Raw genomic sequence first — 17131 nt, 5'->3', positions numbered from 1 at the left:
CTGAGCCGGGCGGGGCGGGGCGCGGCGCGCGTTACCTGGGGCATGGCGTGATGTCTTCCCCCTCCCCGGGGGCTCCGCGCGCGAGAGGCGAAGAAGTGGGTTTGTGGAGCTGACCGAGACGTAAAAAATAAAGATAACAAGAAAGGAATTCCCTGGCACGGCGCTGCTTTTCCTTAGTCGCCCGTGAAACGAGAGCAGATACTGAGGGGGGACCGAGGAGCTTCAGCCCCCCCGGGCCAGGGTGGCCACCAGAGTTGTGGCTGGGCACGTGCTGGAGGGATCTCGCAGGCTGTGCTGGGGAGATGGTTGCTTTATCTGCCGGGGCTTTTTTTTTTTTTTTTTTTTTTTTTTTGCAATACCTTCACTTCTTCGTGTCATTGGTACTATTGTACATGATACTGATTTTTTTTCTAAAAGCTTTTAAAATGTAATAGTTATAATTCCATCTCCGTAATCTTTGGAATTGCACTTCATTGATCTAAGAAATTTCCTTTTTCCTCCAGTCTTCTTCCCAGATTGTTGGTTTTAGGAAGATGTGATGGGAGGAAAAAGTGCATCCAAAATCAAAGTAGAAACAAGGGGTAAGAGGCCTTTTATTTAAGACTAAACCTTTAATTTAGTTAACTTAGGATTTCTACTAACTGCGTAGTGGTATATGTGAATCCTGGTTATTATACCTGCTTGCTACTTCTTCCCCCCACCCCACTGCTGAAAATAGCCTGATTCTGCTGTTATGTATCTTACACAGTTGATAAGCGGATTGAATCAGAAGAGTCAGGAGATGAAGAAGGGAAGAAGCAAGCAGTTCGCTTAGTAACAGACCTCAGCCAGCAGAGCCTGAGGGATGAGCAGAACGGTGAGAACTCCGCAGGTACCTTGCCAGAGTGGTCGCGGTAGGAAGTGTCTCCTTACCGGTGTGTGCAGCGGCGTGCGTGTATCAGTCCTTTGTGTTTCTTGTGACAGTTGCACTGATGTTAGTTAAGGGCATGAATCTGCCCTCGAGCATTCTTCTCTAAAAAATGAATAAGCTATAGTGTTGTCATTGCTAAAATAAAGCTGCCTTCTTTTCCCAGAACCGTTGATACTAGACCTTTGGGTTTTTCCTTATTTACTCATCCATCCACGTTTCTATTTGAAATCGTTAATATCAAAAATGCAAAACACCTTCATTCATATCTTTTTTTGTGGAAACATAGTAACTATCTGTGGAACGAAGCTGGAAACATTCGGTAGAAGTAAACGTAAACACCTTTTCATTATTATGCTTTAGCGTATGTAGCTTTTTTACCTGACGAGTTGCCAGATTCCTTTGGAAGGCAAAGACAACTCTTTTTGGATAGATTGAAGGAACCTACCAATTTTAGTTTTTTAAATTAAAAATTCTAAGACATACAAAAATGATAACTGTCTGAATCCCCTCGCCTTTACACTTTCGCTACTGTTTTTACTGTTTGTGTTAGAACACTGGGTAGAAATGTTGGCCGGCTTTTCTAAGCCTGTACGTGTTTGATGGAAGCGTTTGCTTTTCAGTAGCTTGCATAGAATTTGTCCGAGCAGATCCATTTCTGAAGACCCCGAACAGCAATGTTACCTGGGCTTCTGGCACTAGCTAGCATCCTTTTGCTAGATGTGTGGATGTGATGATTGTTGGACTGGGAACAGAAGTGAAATAATACAGTAAACTTTCTGCAGGAAATTTTAATCCTTTTTGACTGTGCATCTGCTGTGAATCCCTCCTAATCTTAACCTTGCCCGTTCAAATTTGCAAAAGCATTTTCCAAACTAGAAAATTCTTGTGAGAATTTTAAATCTCATCTCCTAACTATAAATGAACTCTATCTAGGTATAATTTATCGCTGATCATGAAAAACTTCTATATATTGATTAAAAACTGCTGCGATGATGCCTGTAATAAGAGCGCGCCTCGCATGTTGTACGTACCTAGCGCTGTACGATCAATACATCCGGGCAGATCAGTCAGTCACAGTTCTCCTTTGCGTGGATGTAACAGCGAGTGTTCGTTCAGCTGACATCGTTTAGCTGTGCGTGCACGGTGATATTTTGTACGTTGTTGCCCTGGGAATTACAGAATTAGAGAAAACTTTTTCTTGCTTTCACTGGAATAACACATTTGGATTCGGTGGCTGAATTACGCTGGATACAATTTAATGGAATGACTGTATTGTTGCTGCTTCTTCCAAACTGTTAGTATTCAGAAAGCTTCTACTGGAGTAGAAAGCGAGCAGAGGAATAATTTTGGAACATTTGAGTTGGTTTCCGCAGCCAGCTTTGAGTTCCTCAGCTGCAAGGAAAATGAAGTTTTCCACATTTTTCGCAGGAGATCATAAATAGAAAGAGCTCAAGCAGCTGGAACTTCAAATTTATCATTTAGCTAATTCTCTGAGGAACAACGCCTCTGTTCAGAAAGCTTTTGGCTTAGCTATGTATCATATTTTTCATGCACACGCAGTTAAAAAGTGTAGTTAGGTTTTTGGTTGCTTTAAATGCTTGTGGTGCTGTGAACTTACGTAACTCGGTAACTACCGTTCCATGCTGCGGAATTTGGGTTTCCTGAATGTCGTGTTTTTTTCCTACATCTGCAGAGCTGTGTAGCTCGCAGGCACGGGTTACACAGAAATTCGCTTAAGTGACTTCACTGCCAGAGCAATGTTTTTCCCCCTGAGAAACACGCTGCATTAAAAACTGTGAGCTAAAGCACTGTTTGCAGACTTGCTGCATGCAAGTGAAATTGCAGTTCTGCTTGTAAAGTGATTGTAGAAGGATTGGCTTAGGGCAGTTTATGTCCGCTTGGCTCATAGGTTCATAAATAAAATGTTGGTTGACAGTTGATAGGGCTGAAAATTTGCTAGAACCATTTTTATTTCTCTGAGAGAAAACGTACTTTAGCGTTCTCGCACTGATACTGATTGTCAGTGTTGTCAGTACCCACGTCTCACCTGGACTGCTATAGGGAGAGCGTTTTATACACAGTACATAAACTCCATGAGAGTTGGCCTATTACATAAATGCTAGTGCCTCCATGTTCAGTCTTAAATTGCTCTTATTTCAGTGAATTTGATGCATGCATCCAGTGTGATTTGGCCTTGTGCCTTCGGACTTGTGGGCTTTTTTCCCCACACTGGTTCTACCAGGACTGGCAAAAATAGGAGGAGCTGCCCTTTGCCAGATCCCAGGACAGAGTGTTTTAATGCATCGCCCAAACCAAATGTGTATAAGTGGTCTGTAATGGGTGCTGTGACGAAACGCCTAATTTCATAGAGAAGCCTGCCAGCCAAACAAAGTTAAAGAATTTTTTTGACTTGAATTTTTTTGTGTTGAAGAATTTTTTTTACTTGGTGCATGACTGGCTTTACTGTTGGACAACTTTAAAGTCTCAAAAGGAGAACTTTCTTCGCCGCGAGCATTAACTTCCTGATCATACAACTTAATACAAAGGGGATGGTTTGGTGTTTTTATGTGATATCTCAAATAACTGTCGTCCAAACTTGGGCTGTGTTCCTGTTGGCTGTAAATTCAGCTAGGGTGCTTGTTTGGCTTGGAGCACTTGGTGCTGGCAGCCTTTGCGCCCTAGAAATAGGCGCAAGAGATGCGGCCTGGGTAGCGGCAGGGTTGAGTGTCCCATTCCCCTGCTGAAGTGCATAGCTCCTGATCTGGAAGGAAAATAAGAAAATTCAAGTGTTGCCCACTGCTAAAATGCAGACAGGCATAGGTATGCGTGACGGTAGCATTTCTATACTGCGATACAATGTCACCAAGCCTACCGGCTCATTTCGCATCCCTAAAATATAATTTATGCTCCCTGCTAATTTATGCTATAAAGAATATTAAAAGATGAGGGACAGAGGCTTGCTTTTCAGTCCCTGAGTCAGTTCAGTTGGTGCTCTTTCCTCTTTGAATGTCCAGGCAAGAGCTGTGGCACAGATACAGCCAGGTAAAATGATGGGGTGCGGAGCTATCAAAACCTTGGAGTTTGGTGGTGGTATTAAAAAATGAAATGCTTGTACTCTTCATCCTAATGATACTACTTAAAATGCTGAGCGTCGTTAGGAAAAACACTTGTTAAGTATAGGGGACATTTGGCATTTACAAGGATGCTGTGACCATGCTGGGCTATAAAAATTGTCATTACTTCTGGATTAATGGAAGGAGCTTGTATACAGTCATGCAGGAGTTAATGGGATTTGATTGGAAGTAAAGTTCCTTGGTTTTTTGGTGGTACATACAGAAGCTACGCACGTGAAGTAGAAAGGGGTTGTGTGTTGTATGTCTGCTTTGCAAACTACAATTAGACTTTCTTTGGAAATTGGTGTAACCAGCATACCATCCTCAACAAATGGGAATTGGTCCTGAATTACTCAGTGGGAATGTAGCCAGCAAGCTTTGCTCCCTCTTGTGCTGTGATAGAGGCACAGCAAATGTTGGGCTGGCTTCCAGAGCTGTAAAGGTACTTCCCAAGAAAATGCATGCAGCATGATAAGCAATGTTTTCTAGCACATTAGTGAGGCCAGTCAAACAAAAGAAGGGAAATCCGTGCAGAAGCATGCACAACACTGACATGAACTGGCAGGATTTATGAAAGGAAAGCTGGAGGCTGGGGCTGCTGAGATGCTTGGTCATTCCTGGTGCTGTCGCTAGACAGTTTAGATTCCTTCTTGGCAATGTAGTTTCGGCTGTCAGAGGAGCGTAGGCACTTTGGATGATGCATCTTTACCAGGATGGTGGCCCTAAGCGTAAAGAAAAGGAATCCTGCCCAGATCAGTCTTAAGCCAGCGTTATTCAGCCACCACACAGGCAGGCTGGGGAAGGTGCTGTTCGTTCTGTCTTTTGCACCTAGGCACGACTCCTGTCATTAAGAGAGCTTATCTTCACGACTAGCTGTCATGAGGAAAGCCAAATAGGTGAAGTGTATTTTTAATGCAGAAGAATATCTGAACTGTGTATCTCATGTGTTTCTTCCGAGGAGCATTTACTCCCTTTGTCTCTCCCAATGTTAGCCGTTGTTATCTTGCCTTTGGCTATCAGGTAGCAGAAGTTTATAACTCATTTGCTTCTCCTGCAGGAGAAGCAGAGACACCAGTGGACATGGAGACAATTAGCCTGGACCCAGAAGCTGAGGTAAAGGCAGATTTTTGTCCTTACGGGCTTTATACAGCAGGAAGAAAAGGTAGGCAAAGGCAAGTATTGAGACCTGGTTAAAAGATCTAATTCTTCTGGAGGTTCTGGCTATCATGATCTTCCCTGGAATTGGTTCAGAGCCTTTAGACTCAAAGTAGAGGCATTTTATTTTTGATCAGCAGCTGAAACATTTTGTTAGAAATTTAGAATTTCAAATTAAGCATGGAGGCACTGAAACTGGGGCTGTTCTGCAAGCATTATTGACAGGCTACGAGCTTATGTGAGAGTATCTTTAATGAAGTGATTGCTGCTGTCAGCCCCATGACTTGTAATAGGCACAACTACTTAACTGGCCTTGTGCTGTGGTGTTGGCAGCCTCAGGAGCCTGTTAGCTGGAGAGGCTTTGAGCTTGGGTGGTGAAGGGCTCTATGTCTATTTGACTGACCGACCTGCCAAACTGGAACACCTGGGGCTGGACAGCACAGATGTGAAGTGGATCAGCTGATTGCCAGGGTGACTTAATGTTCACAGAACCACCAGATTATTTGAACTATCAGTGGTGCCTGCTCATCTGAGGTCTGGAACTGGAAATAGCAAGGTGTGTTCCGGCTAAGCAAAGCAGATAAGAGAAATTTCTGCAACACTTTATTCATGCTACACAGCACAATTTGTCTGTCCCAGAAAATGCAGAATTCACTGCAAAAGGTTTGTAATTCTGGTGAAACAATGCCCAGACTCAGGAAAGGGCTGTTGCCTTTTCACAGGTGCTATGTTTGCAGTTGACAAGCTTAGGCCGCATGCTTTGCCTGTGGTGGTAGAAACATGTGCCAAACCCATTTTTCACAGGCTCTTTGAAGGGAAGTTTTGATAAGCTACATGTTTTGTAAGACTATCATTTTCCTTAGAACAAAGTACCAGACTGATCTTTGAAGAGTGTTTTGAAGCAGCTACTGAATTACTCCATTTATCTTTCAGGATGTTGACTTGAATCATTTCCGAATTGGGAAGATCGAAGGATTTGAGGTGCTCAAGAAAGTGAAGGTAACAGGCCTAAGGAACAGAGAATGGAGCTGGAGATATTGCATGCCTCACCGTTAAGAGGACAGATACAGGCACCTCTCTTTGCCTGAGATCCTAATGAGTTCACTTCATGCTTTGCTGAAGGAGGTGGTGTTTACCTATTTGTCAAGTAGTAATAAAAATCCTGGGGTTTTGCAAGTTGGTTTTGGAAGTGGATGAGGAACAAAACATCAGGGCTCATCCCAGGAGAAACATTCTGCATTTGCACAGCAGGCTTAACACAGAATAATGTAGATTAGAAAGGACTGTTGGAAGTATGTAGTAAAGCCCTGCTCAAAGCAGGTCCAGTTAGAGCATGCTGCTTAAGGCCTTCTCCAGCCATGCTCTTGAGTATTTCCAAGGATGGAGATTACATAGCCTCTCTGGGCTGCTGTTCTAGTGTCTGACCATCTTCGTGGTAAAAAGATTTCCTTCTGTAGAGTTGGAATAAACCAAGAAAAGGTTCTATTTAAAACAAACAAACAAACAAAAGCCAAACAAAACTTAACGGGGGAAAAAAAAACCCCAACCTTCTTGTCTGTGTGCCGGAAGGCATTACATGCTGTTATTCATACCCGTTTTCCTGTTTTTAAACTTTCCCCAACTATTAGACTCTCTGTCTCCGTCAGAATTTGATTAAGCGCATTGAGAACCTGGAGCAGTTGCAGACCTTGCGGGAACTGGATCTCTATGACAATCAAATTCGGAAGATCGAGAACTTGGAATCTCTGGTGGAACTTGAGTAAGTCCAGGGGAATCACCAGGATTTAGCTGAGGGTGGTTTGCCAGTCACCAAGTTACTCACACTGTACTTATTCCAGGATATATCACCTAGGCCTTCCTCATGATTGATTTGGGTGCCCTGTGAAGGATAATGTCTGTTCTCCATCGATATTTAACCTGTGGGGGAAACTAGTTTCATTATCCTGAAGCTCACCCGGAAACGGGTCAGCCAGAAACGCAGTGTGTGCTGTGTAAGGCAGCAAGAATGGCTGGCGGTTGCAGCTTCTGTGCAGGTGTGGAAGCGCTCAGGCACCCCTTGCTCTTGGCAGTGAGAGCTCTGTATAACAAGTTTGTATTCTTGCAAAAAGTGGCAAGAGAGTTCAGGTGAGATTAGGACTGATTTTGGAGAATGTTAGGGAAGTAGTGTTCTTCCTAGTTTCTGGCACTTGTCTGTGATTGCTCTGGAGATATGTTACAAAACTCTTCTTGCTGGGGCGAGGAGGACTGACCTACTTCCCGCAGTCATAACTGCTTCATGCTTATGGGAGGCCTTGGCATTTTCCCATCAGAGGCAGATCTTGTAGGCGTGTGCCTTTCCTGAGGAATAGCAGTACTGAAGATTTGCTTCCTCCCACAGTGGCAGCTCCTCGGCTGGGCAAAATGATGGTTGTCTTCTGCATGCCACAGATTTTTTTTTTTTTTTTTCTCCCTGACATGGTATAGAAGTATTTTGAAAGTTATATTTATTGTAATTTCTGATATAAAGAAATGAGACTTAGGACTCTAGCTTCAAGGCCTAGCAAAGTGCTTGATCTCTGCTGATGATGAGGTTCCCCCCAACATTTACAAGTGCCTCTTCCAGAATTGTCCGTGCCTGATGGACTGAAGATACCTTTGTTTGTTTTACCTCAGGATCCTGGACATCTCCTTTAACGTTCTGCGACACATCGAAGGACTAGATCAGCTTACTCAGCTTAAAAAACTCTTCCTCGTCAACAATAAAATCAGCAAAATTGAGAATTTGAGCAACTTGCAGATGCTACAGATGTTAGAGTTGGGATCCAATCGAATTCGGGTAGGCTTGCTCTACAGGATGTTAGCTGGAGCCTTTTGAGCTCTTTGGCTTGGCATTAGCAACTTTGGGTTTTTTTTCTTGTTTCAGTTATTTAACATGTAATTCCTTATCATGGCACATGTGGGATCCTTTATTTATGTGTGCATGTAGTGCCTGGCTTTATGGATTTCTCTCTTTAATGCACTGATGCATCCCATGTGTGGTGCCTCTTGCAGGTGATGTTTCCCTCCTGCTAGAGAGCCAAGCCTATCAATGCTAATGTTTACTGTTTTCTCTTACCTTCCTAGAGGCTGGTTGATAAAACCCGTCGAATGCAAATTTAATTCTAGTTTGATTTGTATGGGTAATTGAAAACCTGCTACATCAGTCAGTCTCTCAGGAAAAAGATTTCTTGAGGCTTTCCTCTGAAATGCCTCAAAAACCTGGTACGGTGCTGCTGATTCCTTTGGGTTTTATTGTGCAGTGTGTGACTTCTTCAATTCAGGTGATTTGAAATCTGTGCCGCTTAAGGGAAGCAGTTCTGAGCAGTCTCTCCTGGCCTTAAGGTGCGCTTTTCTGTGAACGGGTGAAACAGAGGACACAAAAGACTTGCAATGTGCAAAGTAAACTGATAAATCTTTTTAGAAGCTTTTTCAAGTATAGAAAGAAGTGTGTGTATATATATATAGAGTATCTTCAGAAGATACTCATAACAGAGGAGTGCATTTCAACCTGAAAATGGTCTAAGTTGCTGCTCCCCATTTACACTCTGAAAAATCACTTGTTAAGCATAATGAGTTTCTTTCAGTAGAAGAAGGAAAAGGACTGCTTGTCATCTGCGCTTCCAGCCTTGTGGAAGCGTACCCCTCTTCCTAGGAAAGGAGGAAACTTCAGCTATTGCAAAGGGCCTTTGAAGGCAGAAACGCATGCTGCTTTTGTGAACTGCAAAAATTTTATTTTGCTCCTAAAGCCGAACTGGGTTGAATTCTTTTCCATCCAAAGGAATTTCTACTTTAGAAATGAAATAAATCTGGGGAATAAATCTGGAGTGTGAGAACATCAGCCAGGTCAGACACATGGTTAGGGAGCCTCCGAGTCTGTGTGGGCTGGGGGAACGTGGGTTAGAGAGAAGCACTTTTCCTTTAGTCAGAAATGTAACAGGCCAAGCACACTGATCCTCACATTTCAAAAGCTGGGTTAAGCAAAACTGTACTCTATCCCTACCTAAGCATCATTAGCTGGATTTCTTTTTTTTCCATGAGGTAGATTTCTGAATTGATACTTGGGCAGTGCCTCGTCACCAATGTTGTGAAGCCAAAGGATATCTCTTAGACAATGAGGTTAGATTTATTTTACGTGTATCTCCTTAGTGTTGAGCCTGAGCATATTAACAAAACCAAACCCCCAAAGTTATAACTGTATGGGTAATGTGAGCTTCTTAAATTACTTTATTCTTAGCGTTTTTTCTGTTTATTTGTTAATTCTATCCTGGCTTCTTCAAACAGCGCTGCTCTGTGCTTCTAATTGCTTTACTGGAGTTGAGTAACTCGTGCCTAGGCGTGAAGAAATACATCTCATGTTATTTGTCAATAGTTTTTTGTTGGTTGAGTGGCCTGGCCATATCCTTAACTCGTTAGGGTAAAAGCCTGCGGCCTGTCCAGGCAGCGCTCTTGGCTCTGAGGTGCCCGACGCACTCGTCCCCTGTGCGTTAGAGCTTCTGCAGTAATTTGTCGTTTCGCTGCGCTCTCCAGCCTTTCAGAGTGCAGTTAGCCTGGAGTCCCTCCTGACTTACTGAGCACTTGTGCTTCTGTTCCTTCTGTATCAGCAGTGGGGAAGTAGAACTTCGTGCTTCAGCTGATGCCTTTTCTTACTTTTTTCCCCAAAGTTGGACTGAGGTGCCTATAAGGCAAGCACTCCTTTATTTGTTCCTTAGGTCTTTTTCCCCTGCTGTCCATCTGTTTCATACTCTCACTTAAGTGTGGCTTTTTTATAGCTTTAAGTTGCTTTTTTTTACTTGACTGTTTCCTCTCGGTACCCTCAGAGTCACAAGCATTTCCTCCTCGGGCCTGGAGGAGCTACCAATGAGCAACAAATCTGTCATTTTCTTGCAAGGTCAAAACAGGGGTAAGTCTGCAGGAGGGTGAATCCAAATCTGAGCTGATAAACACCTTGCATTGAGTCTGTTGGCAATTGTGGGATAGAGGTTGAAAAGCTTCTTTCCTTTCCAGAGGGTAACTATAAGCTCGTAGTGTGTGTGTTTGTGTCCATCTTTCCTTTCCCTTCCTTTACAGGCGCGCAGGTAAGTATGTGCACTCACACACACACAGAGTAGTCAGAGTGGTGCTGGGGCTCAGTGCCCTGTCTCACCAGCGCTGCTGGTTTCTGACATTGTGCCAGGCGAGGAGGATGTGGAAAAACTGAGTTGTCGCAAGGTACTTGAGCGCAGATGCGCAGCTGTGTGTGTATCTGTATCTGTATTACTGCTCTGCTGTGCGCTGAAGCCTCTTCTTAAAATTCTTGTGTCTTTTTGAATTAAGAGGCTTTCCCCTGAAAAAAACCCAACATTGTGTTTTCTTTCCTTCTGCTTACTGGAGCCTTTTCTAACCCCACCCTTTTCCCCTTTTCTTGCCCTTTTTTCTCTCTTCTGTTCATGCTTTCTGGTGCCCCTTCCTTTGTAAAAAAGGAATATAGTTCTTCTTGATACCTCAGAGAGATCCTTATTTTCTCCCACCGAAGGATGAGCTCAGGACTTCAACTGATACAGTGTATATGTTCTTCCAGTAGCATGTATATTTAAAACATAGACATCACTTAAACAATAGGTATGTGTACGTGCTGCCTGTAGCATGAGTATATAGCCAGTAGTTAACAAATACACCCGTGAAACAGTTCACCTTGCTTGTGACAGCAAAACTGTTGTGCAGAGAAGCTAAACAACTTGCCTCTGACTGTTGTGCAGTCGCTGATGGTCAGGACTAAATTTTCAAATTGCATTTTCTCCTCTCAGATTCTCTTTCTGTTCACTAGTGACAGATTTTTCTTGCTTCAGAAATTCGTATCTCCTGCCCTGGATACACCTTATGGCCCAGGGAATGTCCCTTTCGGTGCTTCCTGCCCTTACTCTGCTCTTGGGTCACTAGGGAGGCCCTGCCTTGTGTCGTGGAATTGGCAGGTTTGCATTTCGCAGGAGTGCAGCTCCGTGGGTTGAGGCTATAAAATGCCAACCACATCTGCAGGTTGGAGCTTTGCATCGCAGCAGTAACACCTTCTCCTTTGGTCATTTTGCAGGCAATTGAAAACATTGACACCTTGGCTAATCTTGACAGTCTGTTCCTTGGGAAGAATAAAATCACCAAGCTCCAGAACTTGGATGCGCTGACAAACTTGACTGTGCTCAGTATACAGGTACTGGTTCCACTTCGTACTGTCACGTTTTGAACAGCCCTGGTTAGATGAACCACCTTGCAAATTATGATAAGCTCTTCAGGTCTGCAGGTCTTCAGTGTTTGAGTCAGACTCCTCTACTGGAAGAAAGTGTGACATTCTCTGTGCTGTCCTTTGTCATCCTTTCATGCTGAATGAGATTGGCAGATGCTGATAAAATGATAAAACAAATGTTTGATTTTTATGGAAGAGGGAACAGGAAATGAATGTTATCCTCAATTTCCTTCCTGAAATACTCTTTTGTAATACGTTGCAATGACATCAAATGAGTTACGCCAGGGATGTCGTTGCAATGGCAGTGGGCTCAGTGTCACTACCTTCCTTCTGCAGAGGGAAGAGATGTGAACAAGCCTGCGCTAAATGAAATCTGGCCTTAATGAGCTTACAAAAAGCTGCTTCCTTTTTAAAAGGTGGAATGAAAGATACTCACTTGCTTTCTTTCATTGAGTCTCCTCATTCACATGACGATGATAGTGCATTCCAGTATCTCTTACATCTGTGGGTGAGAAAGCCATACGTGCTGCATGTTGGAGTATCTGTATGTGTCGGTTATCCTATAGGAGGTGCAGAATTATGTGCAGCAGAGTGTACTGGGATTCAGGTGTTGTAACTTCCCTTCTGCCCATTCCATTAGAAGCCCTACAAAATGAATGCTATTAATGCATAGGCCTGTTTTCCAAAAACACCAAGTGGAAAACTTCCAGGCTACAACTTCTGATGGGAAGGTCAGAGTCTGATGGAGTCCTTGGCTCCTGTGGAATGTCATTGTGCATCAGTGGCACAGAGATCAAACGGGCTGAGCTCACAAGATCCGTGTGGACGCAAGCACTGTTTCCACTCCTCATCCATACTTCTGAGAAATGTTTTTTCTCCAGTGACTCACTTGGGTTTTGGTTTGTTTAGAGTGGACTTAAACTGCTGTTACACTTTCAGAATAACCGTCTGACCAAGATCGAGGGGCTGCAGAGCTTGGTGAATTTGCGCGAGTTGTACCTCAGCCACAATGGCATCGAAGTCATCGAGGGACTGGAGAACAACGTGAGCAGGCTCTTGCTAAATGTGTAATGGAATTGTTGCCCTAGGCTGCTCCCTTTGGTGGCTGTGCTTTTCTGAGAGTTTTTGTTCCTCAGCTTCCCCAGCTGCATGTGGGGTCCTGACTCTCTTGAAAAGATCACAAAGATCCCAGTGTTTGTTGCGTTAAAATGGGTGAAGCTCCTTCAAATCCTCAGGAGCAGAATTGTTTTAATGAGCTCAGGAGGGGAAGAACAAGATGTGATTAATGCAGCAGCCTGGCTGACCTTCAGCACTGGAGAGAGAGGTGGCCAGAGCTGGCTGTCCCCACTGCAGCCTTTCGGACAGCCGTTTGCAGAGAGCCAGGGGACCTTTCCAGCAGGACAGCAGCTGGAGCTGGGAGTGGAGAGGCAAGCCATGGCACGTGGCTTGCCTTTGTGTCAGTATACGTTTCTAGATTTGTGGATAGGATGGATTTCACAGAAGCCCGTAGTGTTTTCATTCTCACCCAACAGCGGTGGCACTGTCAGAGAGCAGAGACAATCTGGAGCTTAGTGGACTGCATGCGATCAAAAACTTGTTGAGTCCCCTGCTGCAAAAAGTTTGTTAAACTCTGCTCTCACAAGGACACTAATGATCTGATTTTTTATGGATACCTCTTAATGTACTACGAGGAAAGCTCACTTTTTAGGAGCACTTGGCTGGCAATCGCCAGCTGGCCAGTAATTGCTTTCATTTTTGTCTTTTGGGAGGTCAGTAACCCTGTGTCATGGTTTAACCCCAGCCGGCGACTAAGCACCACACAGCATCCCACACGGTGGGATGGGGGAGAGTCAGGAGTGTGAAAGTGAGAACACTTACACGTTGAGATAAGAAGAGTTTAATAACTGAAATTTAAAAAAAACAAACTGTAATGAAAAGGAAAGTAATAAAAAAAGAGAGAAATAAAACCCAAGGCAGACAAGTGATGGAAGTGAAAAACAATTGCTCACCAGCAACCAACCAGTGCCCAGCCTGTCCCTGAGCAGCAGCCCCCTGGCCAGCTTTCCCCCCATTTATATGCTGAGCGTGATGCCATGTGGTCTGGAATAGCCCTTTGGCCAGTTGGGGGCACAGCCGGGAGAGCTGACCCCTCCCAGCTTCTCATGTCCCCCCAGCCTGCTCAGTTGGCAGAGCATGAGAAGCTGGTAAGTCCTTGAATCTGTGTAAGCACTGCCCAGCAACAGCTAACACATCAGCATGTCATCAACACCATTCTCATACTAAATCCAAAACACAGCGCTGTGCCAGCTACTAGGAAGAAAATAAACTCGATCCCAGCCAGAACCAGGACACCCAGCTTCATTAAAAACAGCTTTCCTTGCTATACTTAGGCAGGGAGAGTTCTGTGCTGTGTGTAAGCAGCTTCTGACTGTTTCCAGTGCTGGGCCTGAGAGAAGTGGGACAGAGACAATGAAAGGAAGTCCAGTCTAATATTTTTGTGTTTGCTTGTCTAGAACAAACTCACAATGCTGGACATTGCATCCAACAGAATCAAGAAGATTGAAAACATCAGTCACCTAACAGAGCTGCAAGAGTTCTGGGTAAGTGCAGGCTGGAACTGTTCCTGAAACGTCTGCGTGACAGTAATGGGGAGTGTGGGGGGGTGCACGTGTATGTCTGAGTAAACTCTTGTTCTGGTGACCGACTTTAGGGTCTTGAGAGTCTGCATGGATCTGCCTACCTAGGAATTAGGCCTTGCCTTCATGCTTGTGGTGGTTATGAAACAGCCCTGCTGTGCCCTGTTTTTGCAGACCTCGCCTTTCTTTCAGTGAGCGTGACAGTGTAATAGGGGAAACTGATGCTGTCTCACCACCGCACCGGAGCATGGTACTTGTTTAGAGCAGAGTCAGTATGTTCATGGTGTTTAAAATATGAAGAAAATGAAACAGTCTTCTGGTTTACTTCCGTTCCTGTGAAGTAGACCACTGTTCAGGGTTGCTTCTCTTCCTTTGTGGCACCCTAAATAGCTACGGCCTTTGTCATTCGTAAGCCTGGTCAGGAAATGGGCCGAGGCACCCCCTCATGAAGCATCAGTACCTGCCATGTGGGCAGGAGCTGTGTACAGATCTGCTCGTGTTTGGGGGAAGCAGCAGCAGATGCTCGTGGCTTGGTACATGCCTTAGCTCTTGTAGAGTTTCTGCATGTTGAGGCCGAGAACAAGAGTTGTGCTGCTTAATGTCGGTCACTTGGAGTTCGGTCATTTGAACTCTGGGGCTGAGATAAAAGGAGTGGAAAGCAGCTGCGAATGAAACCAAGCCAGAGCCTGGAGTCCAGGCTGCTTGGACCATTTCCCTCATCTTGCTGGTGTGGCTTAGTGGTGGTACCTGGCTATGCCTGCTCTGTAAGGAACTCCTTAAATAACAGGAGCTGAGAAGCTTGTTAACGTGACAGCTTTTGGGTGGTAAAAACGAGACGGTGCAGTGCAGCTTGCGGGGGCCCCGTCGTGATCCTTTGCAATTTCCTCCAGTCTTTGTCTTTACCGTTGCTCTGCTCACGGGAGAAGGCATTGCGCAGCTGTTCCACTTGTTTTGCAGAAAGTAGAGGGAAGACTCTGACCTATTGGACTTCCTTTTTAAAAACACGAGCACCTTTAGAGAGTCCTTTGTCACAGCAGAGCACTGGCCAGGATCTGTTAGCTGAACCTGGAAAACCTCCCAGCTTTTTTTCCACATTTTCCACATGTGCCTTTTGTTAAAGAGCTCACAGAATTCTCTTCGATATGAACAACTGTTGCATCTATTAATGCATATTTTTTCACTGACTGTAGAGTTGAAGCCACAACACAAAGTCCTTTAACACCTTAAGGGAGCAGCATTTCAAATCCTGGATACTGAGGGAACCTTCTGACTGTTCCCCAGTACCTTCCCAGCACAGGGACTGAGGCAGCTGAGGGCCAAGTGACCTGGCTGAAGTAACGTTGTGATGAGCTGCAGCAGAACAGAAGAGCTAGCAGGTTTTCTGCAGGGTCTTAGTCCAGGGTTGTACTTACAAAGATTAATGACTGGCAGCCCCTGCAATGAAGCAGGTTTCTTTGAACCAGCTGGAGAAAACAGAGCTGCTGCTCTGCTGCACCGCAACCAGGGTGCACAAAACTTTGGGCTTACCATGGGTGCCTGATGCGAGGAAGAACAGTTGCTGAGGGGCGCCAGAGCCAATGCATGGATTTTTAAATGCTTTTTAAAGATGGCATTGCTGTAGTAACTGCTTCTGTGTCCAAACCAATGGGTGGCTGAAGTCTCTAGGTTGGGCAGCACATAGCCACCTTGCCCACTTCCCTTCTTGCCGGGCGGTTGAAGGGTTCATCCCTGAATTCCTCTGCAGTGCTGGCAGTGAGGCAGCTCCCGTGGGACAGGAGGGGAGAGCCTGGGCTCTGGAGAGCTTGGCACTGTGTCCAGAGTGCAGGAGCAATTTTTGTGGGGAAGGGATGGAAAGGGGGAGAGGAAAATCAGTTTGGAACCTTTTTTAGTGTTTCGTGGGAAGTCATGAAAGTAAAGATAGACATCACGGTGGAAGGAAATCTTGATATAAAGATTTCCAGCCCTCAAGAGAGCAACATCTGGGCTGAGACGCCCTACAAAGAGCCTGTCTCAGTGTTGTGCTGGCTTTCCCAGCATGTTGCTTGGACTGGACACGCTGTCTGAAGGGTGGAGCGTTTGACCGGCAACCCAAGACAGTGCAGGGAAGGTGAAAACGGTTTAGCGAGGCCTGGAGCGTGAGGCAGGAAAGCACATCTCAGAGGTTCTGGGGGGAAGGACCAGGGAGATGTTACTGCTCCTGGGTAGCAGTAATCCTCCTGAGTGGCGTTGGCGTGGCCAGGTTCCTGCTAGCCAGGCGTAGCTTGGGAGTATCCGTTTGTGTGAGCGTGCCTGTGTGTGCTCTGCAGATGAACGATAATCTCGTGGAGAGCTGGAGCGACCTGGATGAGCTGAAAGGAGCGAAGAACTTGGAGACTGTCTACCTGGAGCGAAACCCCTTGCAGAAGGATCCCCAGTACCGGCGCAAAATCATGTTGGCCCTCCCGACCGTCCGGCAGATTGATGCCACATTTGTTCGATTCTGAGCCTCCTGCTGCCCTCCCTCTCCTGCCCTCCTTGGAGAAATGTCCCAGCTGGGTTTTTTATCCACTTGCCACTCCCCAGGTCTTCAGTCCACTGACACTCGCAGAGCAAACAGTCAATAAAAAGCACTGACTACAAGATCTTGTGTACAACGCACTCATTGTTTTTGAAAGGATGTTGTTGTTACTATTATTATTATTATTAAATCTTAACACAAGAGACCTCCTTGTGCGTCTGTTATTTACGTGGAACGTTCTGGCAGAAAGCGTTTGCCACAGATTGAAGCCACTTGGAGCCACTTGCTGACTTTTGTGTCACATCGCTGCAGATGCCACTGTTCTGGATCCGGGCTCAATGGTAGGCTCTGAAAATGGGAAGAGACAGAGGCAGTGTTGACGTGGTGAAGAACCTGCTAAGGATGCTCATCTAGATCTAGGTTGTAAAACTCAGGGGGGTTGGTGGGAGATGGGCCTTTCTGTAATGATTTTTATTTTTTTTAAATGCAGCTGCAGGCTCATTAGAGGATTGAGGCCAAGTAGCCTGAGCTGTGAAAGCAGCGTGGGGCTGTCTGTGCCTGAGTGAGCTACCGGCCTCCCTGGGGCCC

At 45.2% G+C, this 17131-nt stretch overlaps 1 protein-coding gene across 3 annotated transcripts; it reads left to right on the top strand.

Moving 5' to 3' along the window:
- Positions 1 to 502: 502 nt before the first annotated feature.
- Positions 503 to 16749, top strand: PPP1R7 (protein phosphatase 1 regulatory subunit 7). 3 transcript variants are annotated; one of them, XM_035899959.1, is made up of 10 exons: positions 503 to 581; positions 749 to 856; positions 5081 to 5136; positions 6112 to 6177; positions 6807 to 6937; positions 7831 to 7993; positions 11261 to 11377; positions 12350 to 12454; positions 13924 to 14010; positions 16353 to 16749. In XM_035899959.1, exons 1-10 carry the CDS (start codon positions 539 to 541, stop codon positions 16527 to 16529), a joined length of 1053 nt encoding a protein of 350 aa, XP_035755852.1. In that variant the 5' UTR covers positions 503 to 538; the 3' UTR covers positions 16530 to 16749. The 3 variants fall into 3 exon arrangements, with proteins under 3 accessions (XP_035755852.1, XP_009642749.1, XP_035755853.1); XM_009644454.2 differs by having other exon boundaries at positions 749 to 871; XM_035899960.1 differs by lacking the exons at positions 503 to 581; positions 5081 to 5136 and having other exon boundaries at positions 755 to 856.
- The last annotated feature ends 382 nt before the right edge of the window (positions 16750 to 17131 follow it).

This window comes from Egretta garzetta, unplaced genomic scaffold (assembly GCF_000687185.1).
Source record: "Egretta garzetta isolate BGI_Z169 unplaced genomic scaffold, ASM68718v1 scaffold448, whole genome shotgun sequence".
NCBI classification, from domain to species: domain Eukaryota; kingdom Metazoa; phylum Chordata; class Aves; order Pelecaniformes; family Ardeidae; genus Egretta; species Egretta garzetta.
Note: the sequence above shows the minus strand (reverse complement) of the source record. Positions and strands in the feature narration are given on the sequence as shown.